The sequence below is a fragment of the Hemitrygon akajei genome, chromosome 11, assembly GCF_048418815.1.
Source record: "Hemitrygon akajei chromosome 11, sHemAka1.3, whole genome shotgun sequence".
NCBI lineage: Eukaryota > Metazoa > Chordata > Chondrichthyes > Myliobatiformes > Dasyatidae > Hemitrygon > Hemitrygon akajei.
The window spans coordinates 6,903,125-6,927,640 of NC_133134.1; the positions used below are offsets into that span (position 1 = coordinate 6,903,125).

The window sequence follows — 24,516 nt, forward strand, 5'->3', positions numbered from 1 at the left end:
GCAAAAGGTGGTCACATCAAAGATTAATTTGCTTTAGTTTTTGATATTTACAAACTCTTCATTTTATTATTTTGAAAGCACTTTCACTTTACAGAATATTTGTATATGTGCCTAAGACTTCTGCACGGTGCTGTAGATAATGGACAACAATAGGCCCAGCACTGACCCCTGAGGCACAACACTAGTCGAGGTGCCTCCAGTCTGAGAAACAGCCTTCCATCATTACCCTCTGCTTCTGATCATCAAGCCAATTGTGTATCCAATTAGCCAGTTCTGTCTGGATTTCTAGAGCAGCCTACCATATGGAACATTAAGATGCCAGTCCTGTTCTTCCCTTAGCTATGTTTCTATAATGACTATAATATTCCAGTCACACCTAACTAACCATGCTCTGAGTTCATCCACTTTACCTGTCAGACCTCTTGCACTGAAAACACAATTTTCTCACTCACTGCCGCACTCCTGCCTGTCTTGTCTAATCAACTTGCCATTGCTGACTTCTGTATCACTTTCCTGTCTTTCATTTGATTCCCTGCTGCTTAGGATCCCACCCCCTCTGCCAGTCTAATTTAAACCTCCCCAGTGACACCAGGAAATCTACTTATCAGGATATTAGCTCTCCCCCCCCCCCCCCCCCAGTTCAGGTGCAACACGTCACTCTTGTACAGGTCACCTCTGCCCCAGAAAAAATCCCAATGGTCCGAAAATCCGAAACCCTGCCCCCACACAAATCTTTCAGCCACACATTCATTTGCTCTATTCTCCTATTTTTGCCCTTGCTAGCATGTGGCACTGGAAGTAATCCAGAGATTATTACTCTTGGTCCTGTTTCTTAACCCCTTTCCTAGTTCCCTATATTGACGCTCTTTGCAATTTATTTTATTTTAAAGTCGTTCTGAAAACCTTAGAAACAAATATGAAATGTACTTCTAAACATAAGATTTTAGTAAATATATGGTTCCTTAAGGTTGACATAGCCAGAGGTCGGGGGTGTGGGTAGGGTGATTAGTGGGGGTAATCTCCCACAAGCTATTAAATGCTCCTAATGACATAGGTCTCTGATAATAAAGTCCAGCCCAGCACCTGGTTCTATGTATGGCTTAGCTACTAAGCCCAGCGCAACAGTTTCTACTGACAGGAGAAGGGGCAAAGGCAGGTTACTGGCGCATTAAAACCAGTCACTTTGAGCAAATGACACTCATCAGCCATGGTTGGCAGCTCATCTAGGAGAAGGAAGACACTGATCTCAAACCTCCGCTGACTTATGGCTATACCCACCCATAGGAAAGGCTTCGGGAGTAAACCCCGAGGAAAAATCCAGAGCTGGACTCCCTAAGGCATTGAACTACGTTGAGTTCAATGCTGACTGGCAACTCCTGCAAAGTCGCTGGTGCCAAACAGTATCGGTCTCTGCCATTTCTTTAGATTCATCAGCTGTGTGGAGAGGTGGAGCCTGCTGCTTAGGCAACAACTTGCTCTCCATATCGTACTGCCTGGCTTGTGTACTGACTTGTGTATCGCTTAGACAACTAGGATGCAACATCCATGGTCAACCTCAACCAACAGAGGGCCTCCTCCAAGTAAATATATTATATAGTATGGTTAACATGAGGAACCTTTTTTTCAGATGGTATTCTTGGAATTTTTAGAAGCCCTGCTCTCATGCATAGAAGTTTATGTGACTAAAAGAATGCTTGAAAATTCAGAAGCATCCTCTGCAAAGTCAAGCGGTGTGAATATAACTCTTCTTACAACTACTACGTCAGCTCAGCTGAAACAAGAACCTTTAGACCTGGTAATCAAATACCATTGATCTCTCTTTTTAAAAAAAATTAGATTTGCTGTTTAACAGTAAACCACAGCAGAACATTTAAACACAAGAGATTCTGCAGATGCTGAAAATCTGGAGCAATACACGCAAAACTCAGCAAGTCAGACAGCATCTACAGAGGGGAATTTTCTTTCTGTCTGTTACATCTTGCTCTCATAAAATATGCCAGGTTTAATTTGTAGAATCATATAATGATGCAGTGCAGAATGAGGCTATTTGATCCTTTGGGCCTCTGCTCATTCTTCAAAAAAGCTAATGCTTTAGTTGCATTTCCCTTCCTTTCACCATACCGCGACATTATCTAGAACAAAGCAGTCCACAACTGGCACTCCATCAGTCATCTTAACAGTCATTACCTCCACCACTACTGCACTGTGTACCATATAGAATTAGCAATTCAGTGCTACTCCAAGCATCTCCCAAACCTTTGATCACTGCCACCAAGAAGGTCAAGGGCAGCTGATACATGTTGGATCCTGATGCTTTTGTGATCCAAAGGTTCTTCAGAAGTTAACTTACTTACTGCCCATTACGCCACTGGCAACAATGAAAGTTCTCCATCTCTGGTGGTATTCAGGGCTTCCTTCACCGTGTCAGTAACTTTCTTTAGGTTTTCACTGTTGTCAGTCATGCAGATCCCAGGTGGAGACTCAGGAATACCATTGCGCTCAGATGTAGAGGATTCTTCATTGCTGTTTCTGTAACAGTTTTGTTTGACCACTCAGGGTTGTTAGCCCTGAGATGAACCCCTGAACCTGGAGGACCAGTGAACCACTCTTAGTCTGGCCTCTACCCTTTGACCTGTTTGGCATGGGTGACCCTACCAAAAGCCAAAGCATAAAGCCCTAACTCCAGCCAACGTAGCTGTCCAGGTCATTGAGGCACACAAGCCTCCAAAACAAGGTTATAGCCCGCTTGGAAGTTCAAAAGTTAAGAATGAGGCATAAAACTTTCTGCTTTTGATAATTTGATTAAATATGACAAAAACAAAGAAGACGAAGGGAGAAAAAACATAAGGAGAGAGAGCAAACATAGGGATGTGGGGAAGAGAAGGAACAAAAGTGGTCCAGTCTTATACAAGACTACTGGCTACAGTAAATTCCAATGATTAAATTAATTAATTACATAGCCAGATTCAAGTAACCATGCTGTTACCATGCTGTATCTCTAAATATTTTTTAAAATTATAAATAAATCCAATCCTAACGTGATCTGAACCCACTGAACAACACAAAGAAAACTTTTATAAGATGAAATTGATCCAACATAATTAAAAGCAGAAGATACTTTTCTAGATATTTTGTGTATGATAAATTAATAAGAAATGTTGATTGATACATTTCCAAAGCTCTTATAGAGCTACAGCACTGCAACAGGCCCTTCTGGCCCAAAGAGCCCACGCTGCCCATTTATACCCATTGACTAATTAACCTACTAACCTGTACATTTCTGGAATGTGGAGGAAACTCATGCGGTCACAGGAAGGACTTATAGACTCCTTACAGGCAGCAGCAGGAGTGTATTATAGCAGTGTGCTTCAGACTGGCTAGTCATGACAAATGCCATCCAATGAATTTTATTCTTTCCTGTTACACGGGAGTTGTTGCAGACGATCTTAATCTTATATATCTCTTACTGTTGAGCTCATGGTAAAAGGGAGAGTGAATATCCTGTGACAATGAGTATGCCATCCTTTGAAGTATGTAAGTATATGCATTCCCACAGTTTATACCAAAAAATGAGAAATATGAAATAAATTCAATGGCAAATTTCATACTTTATCTGTCCAAGTCTTTGATTTTCCCAGATGAAGACCCAAAGCTGTGTGTAACCCTCATGAAATGCTGGAGGAAGTCAGTAAGTCAAGGCAGCATCTATGCAGATGAATAAAGAACCAACATTTCAGGCTGAGGCCTCTGAAGAAGAGGCCCTGGCTAAAATATCAGTTCTTTAGTCCTCTCCATAGATGCTGCCTCTCCTGCTGAGTTCCTCCAGCATACTGACTGTGCTGCTCTGCATTTCCAGCATTCCTGCTAAACCTCTTGGGTTCATGTCTGTCATTCCAGTAACTCACCATGATTAATACTTAATGAAAAATTCTAACAAACTGCTTTTATCAGCAATATCCTATGCCACAGAATTCCAGTGCCTACTGTTGGATCATCTTTAAAGGTACTGATCAAAATTATGTATTAACATGTGTTTTAAATTAATCAGCAGGTCTCTGTCCAAGAACAAGTTTCTCCAGAGCCAAATGGGCGTGGCTTGAAATCCCTCACAAAGAAACGTGGAGAGGCTAATGGGGGCTCTTCAAGGAAATCAGAGGTTTGTATGTGATTCGTCATCATCGTTATGTGCCATGTTGTATGTCAATGGTGATCATGGTCCAGAGTCATGATTATCTGCAGAAGTGCCTTCTTCTAGATAATGTATTTATAAGGTGGGTGACCCCAGCCATTATCAATACTCTTCAGAGATGGTCTGTCTGGTGTCAGTGGTCGCATAATCAGGACTGGTGATATGCACCAGCTGTTCAAATGACCATCCACCACCTGTTCCCATGGTTTCACGTGACCCTGATCAGGGGGCTAAGCAGGTGCTACACCTTGCCCAAGGGTGACCTGCAGGCTAGCAGAGGGAAAGAGTGCCTTACACCTCTTTTGATAGAGAAGTATCTCCACCCCACCATGGATTTCATGTATAGGTTTGAACAGAATTGATCTAAAATATATTTTGTTCCTAATGCAGTTTTTTGTTCCAGCTAACCTCCTGTGAAGATGATAGCTCCCAGCCAACTCATTGACATAGAAGCACTGCAAGGTTGTTTTATTTTGTATGTGAGCCTGAAGTCTGATTGGATCAATATTGTCTACACCTATTACACAGTTTGGTTGCATTCAGTTGAAAGCTAACAATCAGGAAGATTGTTGTCGTCACAGTAGCATAGCAGTTACCACATCATTATTACAGTTCGAGACATTCTGGAGTTCAGAGTTCAATTCTGGCACCGTTTGTATGTTCTCCCCGTGACCGCGTAGGTGTCCTCTAGGGCTCTGGTTTCCTCCCACATTCTGAAGAAGCAAGTTAGAAGGTTAACTGGTCATGGTAAATTGTTATGTGATTAGGCTAGGACTAAGCAGGTGGATTGCTGGGTAGTGCAGTTTGTTCTGCACAGTATCTCTCAAAAAGTAATTAATCAATCAATTAAATAAACAAATAAATAAACAAACAAACAAATGAATCAATACATTTTTTAAAAACCTCTGGTAGTTAACGAGAGTGAAGTAGCTAACTTCACTCATAGGGTAGTGAGAATGAGATGAGCTGCCAGCACAAGTATTGTATGCAAGCTTGATTTCAACATTCAAGAGAAGTTTGGATACATGGATGGCAAGCTTCTGGAGGGCTGTGGTCCTGGCGCAGGTTGATAGGAGTAGGCAGCTTAAAAGGTTTGGTGTAAACTAGATGAGCCAAGAGGCCTGTTTCTGTGTTGTACTTGCCAGCACACATATCAACAATCTCAATTGAGATTACTTCCTGTAATGTGGCAACCATAACTCACAAGACTTTAAATGTGATCTAAACAAGGTTTTACATAGCTGCAACTTTTATCGTCAGTGACCTGACCAATAAAGGTACATTTGCCGTACGGCTTTTTTAACCTCCCTATTTCCTTGTATTGCCACTTTCAGAAAACTATGGTCTTACACCCCAAGATCCTTTTCTTCATCAATGATCCTCAGGGTCCTGCCATTTACTCTATACCTTCCTCTTACATTTGGCTTATCGAGTCTGCTCTGCCATTCCATCATGGCTGATATATTATTCCTCTCAACCTCATTCTCCTGCCTTTTCCCCATAACCTTTGACACCCTTACTAATCAAAACCTATCAACCTCTGCTTGAAATATTTCCAATAATGTGGCTTTCACAGCCATCTGTGGCAATGAATTCCACAGATTCATCACCCTCTGGATAAAGAAATGCTTCTCATCTCTGTTCTAAATGGATGTCCCTCTATTATGAGAATGTGCTGTCTGGTCCTAGGCACCTCCTATCAGAAACATCTTCTCCACATCCATTCTATGTAGCCCTTTCAATATTTGATAGGTTTCAATAGGATCCCTCTCTCATTCTTGTAAACTCCAGCGAGTATGGGTCCAGAGCTGTGAAATGTTCCTCTTACGTTATCCCTTTCATTCCTGGAACCATTCTTGTGAACCTTCTCTGAACCCTCTCCAATGCTAGCACGTCTTTTCTTTGATAAGGGACCCAAAACTACTCACAATACTCCAAGTGCAGTATAACCAATGCCTTATAATCCCACTTGTCTGGATTAAACTATTTGCTGTATTTCTGCCCATATTTCCAACTGTTTGGTATCCTTTGGCAATCTTCCTCATTATTGACACCTCCACCAATTTCTGTGTCCTCTGCAAACTTAATAAGCAGATCACCTACATTTTCATTCAAATAATGTATATTTACACACAAGCAAAGGAGGTCCCAGTACTGTTCACTGCAAAGCATTACTGGCCACAGACCTCCATTCAGACCATGGAAATGTAGAGGTTAGCGCTACGCCATTACAGCTCAGGGCATCAGAGATCGGAGTTAATTTCTGATGTCCTCTGAAAGGAGTTTGAACATTCTCCCTCTGTGTGTGTTTCCTCCAACAGTCCAAAGACATACTGATTAATGTTAATTGATCATTGTAAATTATCCTGTAATTAGGCTAGAGTTAATAGGGGGGGTTGCTGGGTGGTGCAGCTCATTGGGCCAGAATGACCTGTTCTGAGCTGAATCTATAAATAACTAACAGCCATCCACCACTACCCTCAGTCTTCCACTATTGAATCCAATTTATCAAGTCCCCATGGATCCCATAGTCATCTGGATCTGCCTATCAAGAGGAACCTTGTCACCAGTCACCGAAGTATGGAAAGCCAAGTACCTGTAAGTGGAATTAATATAGAAAAGTACTTGATGGATGGCATAGGGATGGTCAGCTGAACAATCCCATTAACTATATACCTGGCTGCCATTGCATCTTGATTAACCATTCCCTTAATTTACTTTGCCCTCTCATTTTAGCTAGCTCTGTTTTCTTGCCCTCAATAACTGCCCTTATTTAAGTTTACAATGACAGTTGGACACATTCTTCCCTCACTCAATCTGAGTGTAAAATTCAATCATATTATGATCCCTGCCTCTTATGGGTGTCTCCACTATAGGGATAATGATTAATTATGTTGCATTGGAAATTAGTAAATTGGCTTATTATTGTCACATGTATTGAGGTCAGTAAATGCCACTCACATAGATCAATTCATCACATCAGTGCATTGAGGTTTCCTCCCACATTCCAAAAAGATGTATGGGTACGGTTAGTAGGTTGTGGGCATGCTGTGTTGGCGTTGGAAGCATGGTGATATTTGCGGGCTGCCCTCGCTGTTTTGATCTGATGCAAACGATGCACTGTATTTCACTGCATGCTTTGATATTTCAGTGTACAAGGGATTTATAAAGCTAAGCTCTTTGAATAAAGTGTTACCATTGCAGAGAAAAGGGCAACACAGACAATGAATAAGGTGCAAGGCCAATACAAAGTAGATTGCGAGATCATTAATCCATCTTCTTATACTGGGGGATTGCTCAATAGTCTTGTAATAGTGGGATAGTAGCTGTCCTTGAGTCCGGTAGTATGTGCCTTACAATACCAAATTCAATATCTTGCACTTTCATTGGCTCCATGAAACTCCCCTAACAAATAAAACTCTATGAATTCCTTTTTGTGGTTTCCATTTTTTCATATTTCCTTATGACACACAAAGAGGCTGTTTGGCTCATTGAGCTTTTGGAGCAATCCCATCAATCCAAATTACTTCTCTGAGCAACATACACAAAATACTCAGCAGGTCAAAGAACATTTATGAAGGGAAATAAATACTTGGCATTTCAGATCAAGCCCTTTCATCTATACTGAAATATTGACTATTCATTTCCCTCCATAGATGCTACCTGACCTGTTAAGTTCCACCAGCATTTGTGTGTTACTCAAGATTTCTAACATCTGCAGAATTGCTTGTGTCTATTATTTCTCTGAGATCTATTATTTTTCATATGCTCCTCAACTTCTAATATCACTAATCTACACTAGAGCTAATTTACAGCTGCTGATTAACTGACTCACTAGAATGCCTTTGGAACATGTGGGGATACCAGAGAAACCCACTCAGTCACAGGGAGAACATATTCCACATAGGCAGGTTTTGCTGTGGAAGGTCAGGATTGAGCCTGTGTCAGTGGACCAACACTACCCTACTGTGTTACTGTACCTTTTTCCATCTAGTCTATGTGTCTGGGATAATACTCTCCCACCCATCTACGTAGCTTCCTGGCATGCTCCCATTATTCCTTCTTTGGTTTCAGATAAGCAGTTTATGTCCGTGGATATGGTGATGGGTGTTGGCAGCACGAATGACACTATGGGCTTAGATGGATCATAAAGTTGACATGGTTGTGGACAAAAATGTCAATGGAACAAAACAGGACAGATTAATCACTTATCTTGTACAATCGTCCAGTTTTTGAGGGGGTTGACAAATTGGATCAGAGACAGATACTGACTTCTCTTTATGTTTTAGCGTAAGAAGAATAAAGCATCTGCCTCATCAGCTGAGAAGTCTTCGAAATCATCTGCCCATCACGGTAAGTTCAGTATCTAAATGCATGCAGCAGTTACAACATTGTATGTGGACTTATTTCTGTGACAATAATATTACAAGATGGATGTTTGTTTGTCCGTCTAGCTCAGCTCAGTTTTTGTCTATGCATTGAGCAATAATAGTAATGATAAGTTTGAGCATTTACCCTGTTGACACAGAGCCTTGGAATCCTAAACATCAGAGAGGAGGTGCTAATGGACTGGTGCAGAGCCAACAACCTGTCTCTGAATGTGAACGAAACAAAACATAGCCCTCCATTTTCCTCCATCCATGTGTCAATCTAAGAGTCTCTTAAATATCCCTAATATATCTGCCTCTGCCACCACCCCGACATGTGTTCCATGTACTCACCACTCTGTTTAAAAAAACCTGCCTCTGTAATTCCCCTGTACTGTTACGTTATAAATGGTGAATTTCCAAGTGTATACCCTAGAGTATTTTAATAGATTCTAAGATCTGACTGTTACTGATTTGCACAGATCAGATTAAATCAGCAGCTTTGAGCAAACCCAGCCAGAAGGAAGAAGAGCTAAGCCGGAATGTATCACCATTGCTGCATCCTGTGGTTTCCTTGGCACCATCTGGAGATACACTGAATGAAATAAATGAACACGGTTAGACTGATTTTATTAGTACGCTTGAGATTTGGTAATACACAACTTTCATAGTGGGATACAATTTCAGTTCTAATTGGCAGGAGTCATTGTAACAAGAAATAATAATACAATAATACAATGTCTGCAGTGAGATGCTGAAGATGTTCTATAGGTCAGTTGTTGAGAGCGCCCTCTTCTTTGTGGTGGCGTGTTGGGGAGGAAGCATTAAGAAGAAGGACGCCTCACGTCTTAATAAGCTGGTAAGGAAGGCGGGCTCTGTCGTGGGCAAAGTACTGGAGAGTTTAACATCAGTAGCTGAGCGAAGGGCGCTGAGTAGGCTACGGTCAATTATGGAAAACCCTGAACATCCTCTACATAGCACCATCCAGAGACAGAGAAGCAGTTTCAGCGACAGGTTACTGTCGATGCAATGCTCCTCAGACAGGATGAAGAAGTCAATACTCCCCAATGCCATTAGGCTTTACAATTCAACTGCCAGGACTTAAGAACTTTTTAAAAGCTATTATTTATGCTTTTTGAGTTAGTGATTTAGATGCATATCATATTATTACTGAGTTAAGTATTGTATGTAATGAGTTTTTGCTACAACAAGTGTATGGGACATTGGAAAAAAATGTTGAATTTCCCCATGGGGATGAATAAAGTATCTATCTATCTATCTATCTATCTAAACCAAACTGTTACATCTTTAGGTTTCATCTTTCACGTAAAATTATTAGATTTGGATTAATTTACCACATATACATTGGAACATACAGTGAAGTACACATAAAATTATGGAGGAACTCAGTAGGTCAGGCAGCATCTATGGGAGGGAATAAACAGTTGACGTTTCGGGCCAATACATGGAAGGGAAGATAGATAGATACTTTATTGATCCCAAAGGAAATTACAGGGCCACAGTAGCATTACAAGGGGGAAGAAGCTAGAATAAGAAATGAAGGGATGGGGAGGGAAGGAATACAAGCTGGCAGATGATAAGTGAAACCAGGTGAGGAGGAAGTGGGTGGGTCGGGGAGGGTTGTTGAACTGAGAAGCTGGGAGGTATAGGACTGAAGAAGAAGGAATCTGTTAGGAGAGAAGAGTGGGCCATGGGAGAAAGGGGAGGAGGAGGGGCATCAGAGGGAGGTGAAACACATTTGTGTTAACAACCAATACAACCTAAGGATGTGCTGAGGGCAGCCCGCAATTGTTGCTACACATTCCATTGCCAACATAACATGCCCACAATGCTCAGCAGAACAACACAGATCACAACAAAAAAGAACATACTAGACCTGTAGACCCAGAGGTTTAAAGTCCCAGACGTCAGATTGACCTCAGACTTCGACCTTTGGTATCAATCCCAGGGCTAGCCATTGATGGGACCCTAAACTCCAGGGCCTTGAACTCCGGACTCACTGACCTGTGTACCTGGAGAGGGGTCATGGTTCCTGCTCTCAAGGACATCCAAAAGCGGGATCCACAAACCTGCAGGTATTTACAGTAAAACAAGGAAGTACAACAGAATCAATGACCAACAAACAACCAAAGTACAAGAGAAACTGTGCAAATTTAAATAAATAAATATTACCGACGACATGAGTTTTAGAGTCCTTGAAAGTGAGTTCATAGCTTGTAGGATCAGTTCAGAGTTGAGGTGAACTGCTGGTTCAGGAGTCTGATGGTTGAGGGGTACTAACTGTTCCTGAACAAGGTGATGTGGGATCTGAGGCTCCTGTACATTGTTCCTGATGTCTGCAGTGAGATGAGAGCATGGCCTGGATGGTGGATGCTCCTTTCCTGTGGCAGTGCTCCTTGCTCAATAGTGGAGAGGGCTTTGCCTGTGATTGAAGGGGCTGTGTCCACCGCTTTTTGTAGACTTTTGCGTTCCTGGGCATTGGTGTTTGTATACCAGGCCATGATGCCGTCAGCCAGAGTACTCTCCACAGTGCATACATAGACGTTTGTCAAAGCTTTAGATGACATGGTGGACTCTGACCTCACAATCTACCTCGCTATGACTGTGCACCTTACTGTCTACGTACACTGCACATTCTCTGTTACACTTTATTCTGCATGATTTTTATTATTTTCCCTTGTACTACCTCAGTGTACTGATGTGATGAAATGATCTCTCTGGATGGCATGCTAGACAGGTTGTTCTCTGTACCTCAGAACACATGATCATAATGTTACACGGACCTACCCCTTAGTAAAAATTATTAGGGAGGCACAGAGGGAATCTGTAATTAATGACAAGTATCTTTATTGTCTCAATGGAAGAACACAAGAATTTACACAATCAAATACCTATGTGCACACTAGTTTTCCTGACCCTCCATGAACAGTCTAAGAATAGAAAAGATAATACCAGTTAAAAAAGAGTGTCTGCTGGCCATGTGTTCCTCATAGTCGTGTCTCAAATCCCTATGTTCATGAGGCACTTCACATCCACATGGTGGGTCTCTAGACAGCATAAAAACCTCCGCTTTTATACTCATTGTTTACCAATTCAAATGTTGCATTTCAGTGTTATTGACAACAGGTCATGTGACTGACCCTTAACACCTTTTTATTGGCTCTGCTCCAACCCAGCATCTGTTTATTGCCCTCTTTCCTACAAGTGACAATTGATAACTTGTCCTGCCGAAGGGCTTCGGCCCAAATAGATGCTGCCTGGCCTGATGAGTTCCTCCAGCATTTTGCTCAGATTTCCAGCATCTGCAGATTTTCTCTTGTTTGTGATCACTTACAGCTCTTGGTTCTCTTCAATAACCAGCTCAAATCTCTCAGGGCAGAAACAGACCCCAACAGTCACAAACCTGCATGTTATATCAAAGAACTCCTCACAAATAACTTCTTATTTGGAAATGGGCCCTAGTCCAGCAGATTATTTGGAACATCATTGTGTCTACTTTAAAACACTGACATTTTGCATTCTGTATTTTTTTATTGCTGTTCATTTTCTGTTTTGCTGTGCAAGGGGAGAGAGTTTTTTGGGGTTGATGTTCTGTTAGTTGTGTGGGGAGGGATTGTTTTTGAGAGTTGGTGTTGTTATGAATGTGCAGCAACTCTGAGGGGCCGAAGGGTACAAAGTCGCCCCCTCCCTTTTGAGAATCGCAAGATCGCTATTAATTCGGGTCTGGGACCCAGGAAATGAGAGAGAGACACACAGAATACACAGGGTTTGGAATGTGTCCTGGCCTCAGCGAAACGGAACCATTGATAACGGCTATTGTCTCTTGGAGACGGAATTGCGTATTGAGTACTGTACTATTCATTGAAACCCCTCAGGGGACGACCAGAGTGGGCTGGTTGAGGGATTGCATCATCCCAACCTGATTGACATCTGAGACCCCGTGAGTAAGGATAAAAGAGGGTCTGGGGAACAGCCCCTTTAGACGCACCAGGAGAAACGCTTGAAATCCCGTGACAGCGTTTAATAGCAACAGCCGGTGGGGGGATCGTGTGCGTCCTTTTCCCTTGCCTGGGTTGGCGGGCTCACCATGGAAGAACGGCTTAGCTAAAGGAGAGGCCACAAGTGAACGGCCACACCAACGGGACTCCCGACAGACCGAAATCATAAAAGGAAAAGCTGGCAAGTTTTTTCTCCCAAATCTCTCTCTCTCTCCAACCATTGCAACCCAGCGGTCCCCAAAGGCTGCAGCCTGCATGAACTGAGTGAACTTTATATTTCCATCGGACAATACATTATCCCCTAGACAACGATAGAGCTTATTTCTTATTATTATTATACCCGCACTTTTAGATTTAGTATTGACGACGTATATTATCTGTATATTTGCATTGATATTTTTGTGTATTTTTACTAATAAATACTGTTAAAAATAGTATCATCAGACTTCAACGGACCTCTCTATCTTTGCTGGTAAGTGACCCAGTTATGGGGTTCGTAACAGTGTTCTTCCATTTTGTGTGAGGGAGGGGCGTTTGAGATTTGATGATTTGGTTGTCATTCTTTTTTGTGTGGGGGGTGGGTTTGATGTTTCTGAATGACTTGCATGTTATTTTTTTGTTTCGTGGCTATCTGGAGAAGACAAGTTTCAGAGTTTTATATGGATACATGTTTTGATAATAAATGAACCTTTGAACTTTTAATCAAACCAAGTGATTTTAGCTCACAAAATAGAGGATGTAAAACAGTTTCACAAAATGACAGCCTCCATTCCCAAGCACATGGCAAGAACAAAAATAATTGGTCTGTCTGCTTCCTCTGTCCTTGATTCATTTGAATTCACTGATTTATAGACAAAGGGCCCGCTGGAGGCATAGTAACATCAGCACCGGACTTCGGAGCGAAGGCTCCTGAGTTCAAATCCACCCAGCTCCCTTGCTAGCAACTCAGCCTCATAAAAACAAGAAAGCCTGCTAAAACAAAAAACACTGTCACAATGGCGTCCTGATGACCCCACTCGGAGTTAAGGGCTTCCTTCTTGTGATGGCGCGTGGCCAAGTGGTTAAGGCGTTGTGATCTAGTGATCTGAAGGTCGGTAGTTCAAGCCTCAACTAAGGCAGCGTGTTGTGTCCTTGAGCAAGGCACTTAACCACACATTGCTCTGCGATGACAAGCTGTATGGGTCCTAATGCCCTTACCTTGGACAACATTGGTGGCGTGGAGAGGGGAGACTTGCAGCTTGGGCGACTGCCGGTCTCCCATACAACACTGCCGAGGCCTGCGCCCTGGAAACTTTCCATGGTGCAAATCCATGGTCTCTCGAGACTAACGGATGCCTATAGACAAAAGTTCTTTCTGGCCAACAATAATAAATCAGTTTACCAATTTAAACATTCACAATCGCTCTTATGCACTCATAGACTTACTTACACACAGTCTTGATGCCCCCTCTAGACTCTTAGACTCTGTGTTTAAATCTGCAAGTGTCAATTAATGTAAAAGCCCGAGCATTTTTCTCACAGTTCTTAATCAGTTTGTCACAAAGTATTTACTTCCAGGAAGTAGAGCTCTTTAAAGCTTGGAAGCTTTAGAGAGGATGCAGAGGAGATCTACGAGGATGCTTGCTGGATGGGAGAGTAAGTCTTATGAGAATAGGTTGAGTGAGCTAAGGCGTTTCACTTTGGAACAAAGAAGGATGAGATGTTCTGGCATGTTGCCCATTCCTTTTCAGTCCTGAAGAAGCCTTGGCCCGAAATGTTGACTATTTATTCATTTCTGTAGATGCTGCCTGACCTGCCTGAGATTCTCCAGCATTTTGTGACTGTCGCTTAGAGTGAGAGGTGACTTGATAGAGGTGTATAAGATGATAAGAGGCACAGATTGAATGGATAGCCAGAGTCTTTTTCCCAGGGCGGAAACGGCTAATACAAGGGGATATAATTTTAAGGTGTTCAGAGGACACCATGCACCCCTCATACAATCTCTTCTCCCTCTTGCCGTCTGGGAAAAGGCTCCAAAGCATTCGGGCTCTCACGAGCAGACTATGTAACAGGTTCTTCCCTCAAGCTATCAGACTCCTCAATACCCGAAGCCTGGACTGACACCTTGCCCTACTGTCCTGTTTATTATTTATTGTAATGCCTGCACTGTTTTTGTGCACTTTATGCAGTCCAGTGTAGGTCTGTAGTCTAGTATAACTTTCTCTGTGTTTTTTTTATTATTACATAGTTCAGTCTAGTTTTTTGTACTGTGTCATGTAAACCATGGTCCTGAAAAACGTTGTCTCATTTTTACTATACACTGTACCAGCAGTTATGGTCGAAATGGCAATAAAAGTTGACGACTTGACTTGACTTGACTTGAAAGTATGGGGGTGTTGTCAGAGGTAAGTTTTTTTGATACAGAGAGTGGTAGGTGTGTGGAATATGCTGTCAGGAGTGGTGGTAGGTGCAGATACATTAGGGGTATTTATGAAACTCTTAGATAGGTACATTAATGATAGAAAGATGGAGGGCTATTTAGGAGGGAAGGGATAAATTGATCTTAGAGTAGGTTAAAGGCCAGCGCACATCATGGGCCAAAGGGCCTGTACTGTGCTGTAGTGTTCTGTGTTCTTATTAATTCTTATCTCCACGAGTAAATCTGTGATTTTATTTTTGTTTTCATTAAGGCAAAACAGAAGTTCTGCTACAGATGCCCAGGCCTGTAGAAGCTTTGGAAGAGAAGGTTCTAACTGCGAAGGTCCCCGGTCTAAAACCTGTGGTCAAGTCAGGGTCTGAGTTGGAATTCTGGTTGAGTCAAATCTGTTTCTTCTTCATGAAGAGGTTGTTTCCCGCCTTTGAGCATGCCAAGGTTTTGAAGTTAGAAGCAAAGAGAGATATGGTGAGAAAGAATGAGCTGGCTCGCCAAGCAAGGATGGAGTCCGAAGGCAGAGCAAGGTTGGTATCGCTGGATTTACTGGGAAACATTAAATTAACTGCAGCAAGGGGATTCCACTCCCCATAGAGGGCGTGGAGTGGATTTACCTTGGCCCAACCTCAAGTGGGTTTTTCACCATGTTGATATCCTCTTACACTGAGACTTGTCCAAAAGTTTGATCACAAGTATCAAGGGAGATCTCTTGTTCCTGATGGTGTGTTTGTCAGGCAGCAACTATGGAGGGGTATGAATAGTAGACATTTCAGGCAGGGGCACTTCATCAGAACTGGAAAGGAAGGGGGAAGAAGCCAGAATAAGGTGGTGGGGGAGAGGGGAAGGAAGTACAAGCTAGAAGGTGATAGGTGAGACCAGGTGAGGGCCTGCCATCTTGTACTCCTTCCCCTTTCTCCACCTTATTCTGATTCTTCCCCCTCCCTTTCCAGTCCTGATGAAAGTTGTCAGCCCGAATTGTTGACTCTATTCCCTCCATCGATGGTGCCTGTCTTGGTGAGTTCCTCCAGCATTTTGTGTGTGTCATCCATTAGAGGCTTCTTTCCTCGCTACTCTATGAAAGAATTTTAACTACTACACTTAGATAGTGTGTTTATAACTTCAGAAATTTACCACACAGGAAGAGTCCATTTGGTTCATTGCTATTCCATTTCTTACTAGTAATACCAAAATCTAGTCGATAGGGTGATACTACAAATCAAAAATCTGGCCCCACTTTTTCTCTGAAACCAATCTGTCCCTCTGTTTCAGACCTTCGTCTGATTTGCCATTAACAGGTACAGCGTCTTTCCCCAACCCCTGCCTTCCTCAACCTAGCAGTACTTCATTTATTGTTTGAGATACAGCACAGAATAGGCCCTTCCAGCCCTTCAAGACGTGCTGCCCAGCAACCTCCAGGACAATTTGCAATGACCAGTTAACCTACCGAACGGTCCAGGATAGATCTTCAGAGATGTTGACACCAAGGAACTTGAAGCTGCTCACCCTTTCCACTGCCGATCCCTTAGTTAGGGCTGGTGTGTGTCCTCTCAACTTCCCTTTCCTGAAGTACTGAATAATTCTTTGGTCCTACTGATGTTGAGTGTAAAGATATTGTTGTGACACCACTTAACCAGATGATCGATCTCTCATCAACATGTGCCAGTAATGTATTTTCTCTAAGGGGATTGCTTAACCACTTCTCACTCATGTTTGCTGTATAGAATTACCTTGAAGCTTGTTGTGCTAAGGAAGAAAATTCCGAACATTGTGAGTAAAGGGGTCTTTTCTTTCTTTCCTAAATGACTGTGTCTATTTACCCATTTTAAAAAATAAAATCTGGCTGAGTGGTGCCACAATAGCAACCTCTTACTCAATGTCAGTAACCCAAGGAGCTGATTATTGACTCCAGGAGGAGGAAACCAGAGGTCTATCCTTTCATGAGGTGAGGGTCAGTAACTTTAAATTCCTTGTGTTATCATTTCAGAGAACCTGTCCTGTACCCAACACGTGAGTGTAATTATGAAGAAAACACGGCAGCGCCTCTACTTCCTTAGGAGTTTGTGAAGATTTAGCATGACATCTAAAACTTTGACAAACTTCTATAGTTGTGTGGTAGAAGGTATATCAGTTGGCGGCATCACAGCCTGGTACGGAAACACTAATGACCTTGAAGAGAAAATCCAATAAAAAGTAGTGGATATGACCCATTCCATCATGGGTAGAGCCCTCGCTACCTCTGAGAACATCTACACGGAGTGTTAGCACAGGAAATCACCATCCACCATCAGGGGCCCCATCACCCAGGACATGCTTTCTTCTCGCTGCTGCTGTAGAGATGAATGTATAGGAGCTTCAGGACTCAAACCACTAGCTTCAGGTATAGTTACTACCCCTCAACCATTAGGCTCTTGAACCAAAGGGGCAGCACAGTAGCATAGTGGTAGGCACAACAATTTACAGTACAAACAACTTGAATTCAATTCCTTATTGATTACAGTATGCCAGTAAGAAAATGAACCTCAGGGTTGTATATGGTGACATATATTTACTTTGATAATAAGTTTACTTTGAACTTTGAGGAACATCTTTGTAGAATTGTAGTGAGTTGTTGGAATTTGGAATTTGACAGTAACTCGCACTTACACAGCTGCTTAACCTTCCGTCATGTCACTACAACCATGTAGTTTGTTCTGATGTGATTGCAGGTCAAAAGGGACAACTGTAAAATGCAGCTCAGGGAATGAATTACCATTGAATGTTGAGAATACTGTCTCACTAAGTGACGAAGAAGATAAAATTTCTGCTCCAACACACAAGGACATTTTTTCTGCAGCGCCTACCAAGAAAAGCAATGCAGTCAAAAAGAAGAAAAGAACCATGTGAGACAGTTCCTTACCTATAAACTAGAAACGATTTTAATAAACCATAACACTCCTGTTATTAATCCACTAACTTTTACACTTCCTTGGAAATGTAAAATTGTATTTTAGGAAAAGAGTTAGCAGTCTTGCTATATAAAGGCTGATGCATAAGGTATCTTGGTGGGATATATGTTCTATTTAATAAATGTTCTAAAATTTCTGTTTTTGGTATCTTATCTAATAATTTCCACACTGAAAATTCTCTATCCTCCATTTCTGGTCACTGCTGGTGCCCATGACGTTGACTGCCCAGACTACAGGGTCTTGGAATCACAATCTACATCTCTCCACTTTTACATTCCTCCTTCAAGATGCTCCTTCAAATGAATCTGTTATAGTGCAGAAACAGATCCTTCAGCTTATCTAGTCTGTACCAAAACTGTTATTCTGCCTACTCCCATCGACCCGAACCTGGAACATAGCCCTCCATATCCCTCCCATCCATGTACTTATCCAAACTTCTCTTAAGTGCTGAAATCAAATCCACATCCACCACTGTCGGTGGCAACTTGATCTGCCTCTGAATGAAGATGTTCCCCTTAACCATTTTACATTTCACCATTAACCACTGACCTTCAGTTGCAGTGTTAGCCAATCTCGGTGGGAAAAGCCTGCTGGCATTATCTATACTCATAATTTGGTATACTTCTATCAAATCATCATTCATTCTCCTACACTCTAGTGAATAAAGTTGTTTTGGGGCAGCAGTACATAAAATTACTATAATTTACAAAAGTAAATAAATAGTATAAAAAAGTGGGATAACAAGGTAGTGTTCACGGCTTCATGGACTGTTCAGAAATCTGATGGCAGAGAGGAAGATACTGTTCCTAAAATATTGAGTGTGGGCTTTCATACTTCTTTACCTCCTCCCTGATTGTAGTAATGAGAAGAGGGTAAGACCCAGATGGTGTGGGTGCCTAGTGATGCCTCTTTTTTGCGACACCACATCTTGAAGATACCCTCAAAGGTGTGATGGGTTGTGCCTATGATGGAGCTAGCTAACTCTTCAACTCTCTGCAGCCCCTTGCAATCCTGTGTACTGGTGCCTCCGTAACAGGCTGTGATTCAACCAGTCAGAATATTCTCCCACTGTACATTTGTAGAACTTTACAAGAGTCTTTGGTGACTTCCTCAGATGATGGAGGTTCTTAATGATGATGAAATTGCCTCAAGAAGGCAGCATCTGTCATTAAGGACCCCCATCACCCAGGACATGCCCTCTTCTCATTGCTACTGTCAGTGAGGGGGTACAGGAGCCTGAAGACACATGATTCAGGCAAAACTTCTTCCCCTCTGCCATCAGTTTTTAGAATGGACATTGAACCCATGAACACTACCTCACTACCATTTGTTCTCTTTTTACACTAATTATTTTATCTAACTTTTTAAATATATACCTACTTCAATTTACAGTTAACAATAACAATAAATAAACTGCATAACAATAAATTTCATGACATATGCTGGTGATGTTGAGCCTTATTCTGAAACTCCTCATGAAGTAGAGCTGCCGAGGAGGCTGAGGAGTGAATGGATGACACAAGTAGGTGAAAGGTGAGGAGCCTCAATAGGGTGTACGATGGGAGTCTGTTCCTTTTAGTAGTGTAAGACTGGAGGCTGTAGGTATGAACAGGAAGAGCCGCGTGAGGAGCAACATGAGGATGGAATGTGAAACACACTGCCTGGTGATGTGGTGGAGACAGGTTTCAACGTACTCTCAGACAGCAATTGATAAATGGTCAGGAAACCATTTATAAGGCTGCAGAGAAGCGTCTGAAGAATGAAACTGATGAGTTGCCCTGGATGACAACTGACATGGACACAATGGGCCAAAAGACTTCCAGTGCTGTAACTGTTGTATGATTACTGGAACTGCCCAGATAATCTGTAATACAGAAGATGAACACTAGAGGACATACTCACCACTTGAATGGCCTAAATGGGAGCATCACTTTTGAAATTCCCTTCCAGGTGAGTTTACTTACCCCTAAGTTCTAGTTTAAACATCATGTTACAGGCCCTTTGGCTCATGGTGTTGTGTTGACCTTTAATCTACTCCAAGATCAATCTAATCATCCCCGTCATTAGAGATGGGGATGGTGCTGGAGGATTGGCATATTGCTCATGCGGTTCCATTGTTTAAAAAGGGTTCTAAGAATAAACCTAGCAATTATCGGCCTGTAAGTTTGACGTCAGTGGTGGGTAAATTAATGGAAAGTATTCTTAGAGATGGTATATATAATTATCTGGATAGACAGGGTCTGATTAGGAACAGTCAACATGGATTTGTGCATGGAAGGTCATGTTTGACAAATCTTATTGAATTTTTTGAAGAGGTTAGTAGAAAAGTTGATGAGGGTAAAGCAGTGGATGTTGTCTATATGGACTTCAGTAAGGCCTTTGACTAGGTTCCACACGGAAGGTTAGTTAGGAAGGTTCAATCGTTAGGTATTAATATTGAAGTAGTAAAATGGATTCAACAGTGGCTGGATGGGAGATGCCAGAGAGTAGTGGTGGATAACTGTTTGTCAGGTTGGAGGCCGGTGACTAGTGGTGTGCCTCAGGGATTTGTACTGGGTCCAATATTGTTTGTCATATACATTAATGATCTGGATGATGGGGTGGTAAATTGGATTAGTAAGTATGCAGATGATACTAAGATAGGTGGTGTTGTGGATAATGAAGTAGGTTTTCAAAGCTTGCAGAGAGATTTAGGCCAGTTAGAAGAGTGGGCTGAAAGATGGCAGATGGAGTTTAATGCTGATAAGTGTGAGGTGCTGCATTTTGGTAGGAATAATCAAAATAGGACATACATGGTAAATGGTAGGGCGTTGAAGAATGCAGTAGAACAGAGTGATCTAGGAATAATGGTGCATAGTTCCCTGAAGGTGGAATCTCATGGGTAGGGTGGTGGAGAAAGCTTTTGGTATGCTGGCCTTTATAAATCAGAGCATTGAGTATAGGAGTTGGGATGTAATGTTAAAATTGTACAAGGCATTGTCGAGGCCAAATTTGGAGTATTGTGTACAGTTCTGGTCACCGAATTATAAGAAAGATGTCAACAAAATAGAGAGAGTACAAAGAAGATTTACTAGAATGTTACCTGGGTTTCAGCACCTAAGTTACAGAGAAAGGTTGAACAAGTTAGGTCTTTATTCTTTGGAGCGTAGAAGGTTAAGGGGGGACTTGATAGAGGTATTTAAAATTATGAGGGGGATAGATAGAGTTGATGTGGATAGGCTTTTTGCATTGAGAGTAGGGCAATTCAAACAAGAGGACATGAGTTGAGAGTTAAGGGGCAAAAGTTTAGGGGTAACACAAGGGGAAACTTCTTTACTCAGAGAGTGGTAACTGTGTGGAATGAGCTTCCAGTAGAAGTGGTAGAGGCACGTTTGATTTTGTCATTTAAAAAAAAATTGGATAGGTATATGGACTGGAAAGGAATGGAGGGTTATGGGCTGAGTGCAGGTAGGTGGGACTAGGTGAGAGTAAGCGTTCGGCACGGACTAGAAGGGCCGAGATGGCCTGTTTCCGTACTGTAATTATTATATGATTATAATGCTTTCATCCCAAATAGTCCTCCACTTTTCTTCCATCCATAATTATTTCAGAGAGTCTTAAACATCCACAATGTATCAGCCTTTACTACCACCCCTGGCAGCACGTTTCAAACACCCACCTATTTTTGACATCCCCTCTATACTTCCCTCCAGTCACCTTACAATTATGGTCTTCCATATTAGCCATTGCTGCCCTGGGGATAAGATGCTGGCTGTCCGATCTACACGCAAGATATTTTGCAGATGCTGGAAATCCAGAGTAACACACACAAAATGCTGGAGGAACTTGGTAGGTCAGGCAGCATCTATGGAAATGAATAAAGAGTTGACATTTTGGGCTGAGACCCCTCATCAGGATTCATCATCAGCTCCTGATGAAGACTATTGAATCTATCTATGCCTCTTATCATTTTATACACCACTATCAAGTCACCTCATCATTCACTCCAAAGAGGAAAGCCCTAGCTTATTCAACCTTCCCTCATAAGACATGCTCTCTAATTCAGGCAGAACCCTGGTAAATCTCTGCACTGTCTTCCTGTAATGAGGTGACTAGAACTGAACACAATACTCCAAATGTGGTCTAATCAAAGTTTTATAGAGCTGCAACATTACCTTGTGGCTCTTGAACTCAATCCCCTAACTAATGAAGGCCAATGCGCCATACGCCTTCTTAAGCACCCTATCAACTTGCGCAGCAACTTTGAGGTATCTATGAATGTGGACTCCCAAGATTCCTGTTTCTCTACACTGCTGAGAATCCTGCCATTATCCTGTGTTCTAACTTCAAATTCGACCTTCTAAAGTGAATCACTTCACACTTTCCCGGATTAAACTCCATCTGCCACTTCTCAGCCCAGCTCTGCATCCTGTCAATGTCCCATTGAAAATTTAATCTTATCATTTATGACAAAAGATAGCTCACCCAACCTAGAGAGAAACAAAACTCATGCCAGCAGCCCTACTCCACCCCTATCGTTTCTTAGCATAGTACTTATTTCTGTGATTCTGTCTGCAGCATGTCCTGAAATCTTACAAACAATTAAATGTCTTTTTTAATGTCTTTTTATGAAGGAGAAACTTGGCTGTCAACTTACACACAAGTACTCATGAATGACTGACCAATCTACTCACGGATGCTGATTGGGGGATTACAGATCCGGAAACATGCTGATAAGTACTAGCTTATTATTCTTCAAAATCATGAACCCAAGAGGGTATTGTCAGAACACCATGTCTGAATGATGGTACCTCTTGCTCTCATTTTAAACTCATTTGCCAACTTGAGAAGTGATCTCATTGAAACCTATTGAATATTGAAAGGCTTAGATAGAGTGCATCTTTCCTATCGTGGGGGGAGTCTAGGACGAGAGGGCACAGCTTCAGAATTGAGGAACGTCAGTTTAGAACAGAGATGAGGAAAAATGTCTTTAGCTAGAGGGTGGTGAATCTGTGGAATTCCTTGCCACAGGTGGCTGTGGATGTCAAGCCATTAGGTATATTTAAGGCAGAGGTTGATAGGTTCTTTGTTAATCAAGGTGTCAACGGTTACAGAAGGAAGGCAGGAGAATGGGGTTGAGAGGCATAAGTCAGCCATGGTGGAGGAGACTTGATGGGCTGAATGGCCTAATTCTACTCCTATGTTTTATGGTCTTAAGAGATTATCCATCAATTGTAGCTTCATTAGTTATTCACAAGAACTCAGTTATAGTTGTGTTATAGTTTATTGCCTATTAAACTATTACTATTTCCAAATGTGAACTGAGATCAGATGTTAAATTATTCATTAAGGGAGCTCTGACTGCTTTTTATGGGTGAGTGTTTCACATTTCCATGCCTCTTGCTTGGAAAAGTGAGTTCCCAGCTCCTGTATTGCCCTTTTGTTCTAGATTTCCAGCAGAGATCTCTTGCTATTTGCTGTATTATTTCTTCTCAAAATCCTAAGATATCTTAGTCAAACTCTGTAAAACCAGTCTTTGATCTTCTAGTAAAAAAATCCAGTTCACATGGGGCAGCAGGGTAGCCGTAACGGTTTACTGTGCCGGCTGTAAGGTCAGAGTTCAAGTCGCACTGCTGTCTGTGAGGAGTTTGTACGTTCTCCCAATGACCACGTAAGTTTCTTCTGGGTGCTCTAGTTTCCTCCCACATCCCAAATGTGTACACATTAGTAAGGCATGTGTGTAATGGCATCAAGGATTCATTGGGCCAGAAGGGCCTGTAACCATGAGGCATCTCTTAAAAAAATGTGATGCGTCATCTGTTGGTACTGAAAATGGCTGGATAGGCTTCAGGTGCAAAAGATCAATCCAATTCCCTCTGTAGATGCTGCCTGATCACTGAGTTCCTCCAGCATCAATCCCTTTGCCTACTTACAGAAGTCACAAATTTATACAGGTTCACTTTATCCCAATTTTTCATCTGTGTATTCTCCGTTTCTCAGTGGGGTGGGGGGAAAGCAATGCAGATACCATGCTCAGACAGAGTAGTCAGTTACCTGTTCTGGGAGAGGGCAGCATGGTAGTGCAGTGGTTACCGTAACAGTTCTCAGCGTCAGCTGTGAGATCAGGATTCAATTCCTGCCACTGTTTGTAAGGAGTTTGTAGCTTTCCCTGTCATTGTGTGGGTTTCCTCCCGCAGTCCAAAGATGTACGGTTAGGGTTGGTACTGGAAATGTGGTGACATTTGCAGGCTCCCCCCAGCACATTCTTGAAATGCGTAGGGGTCGTTGACACAAAATATATATTTCATTGTATATTTTGATGCACACATGACAAAAAAAGCAAATCTATTTTTAAAACCAGTTAATTTGTCTACCTCCAAGTTTAGCAAATACCATTTATCAGAGGGACATCTTGTAAACTGCAATGAGCAACTATAGCAACAAGTTCAGGATACAAACTCTCGTCATCAATGAAATCAAATTCAACTTGTTCACTTCAATGCCAGTTATCTTAAATATATGCCATTAAGAAATCTTAAATGTTCCCCTAACAGTTTAATTTGACATAACATTAGGGTTCATTGTAGAAAGACAACAAATCCACAAG

General features: G+C 41.9%; 1 protein-coding gene across 3 annotated transcripts in view; it reads left to right on the forward strand.

Annotated features, from left to right (window-relative positions):
* rsph10b (radial spoke head 10 homolog B) overlaps positions 1–18,066 on the forward strand; it is a 70,349-nt gene extending 52,283 nt beyond the window's left edge. For 2 of the 3 annotated variants that reach the window (XM_073060163.1, XM_073060165.1), the window contains exons 15-20: positions 1,628–1,795; positions 4,049–4,156; positions 8,479–8,542; positions 9,039–9,173; positions 15,245–15,512; positions 17,691–18,066. In XM_073060163.1, coding sequence (XP_072916264.1) covers positions 1,628–1,795; positions 4,049–4,156; positions 8,479–8,542; positions 9,039–9,173; positions 15,245–15,512; positions 17,691–17,868 — 921 coding nt within the window. In that variant the 3' untranslated portion in view covers positions 17,869–18,066. The remainder of the gene's footprint in view (positions 1–1,627; positions 1,796–4,048; positions 4,157–8,478; positions 8,543–9,038; positions 9,174–15,244; positions 15,513–17,690) is intronic. The other variant, XM_073060164.1, reaches the window with a different exon arrangement.
* Positions 18,067–24,516: the final 6,450 nt, after the last annotated feature.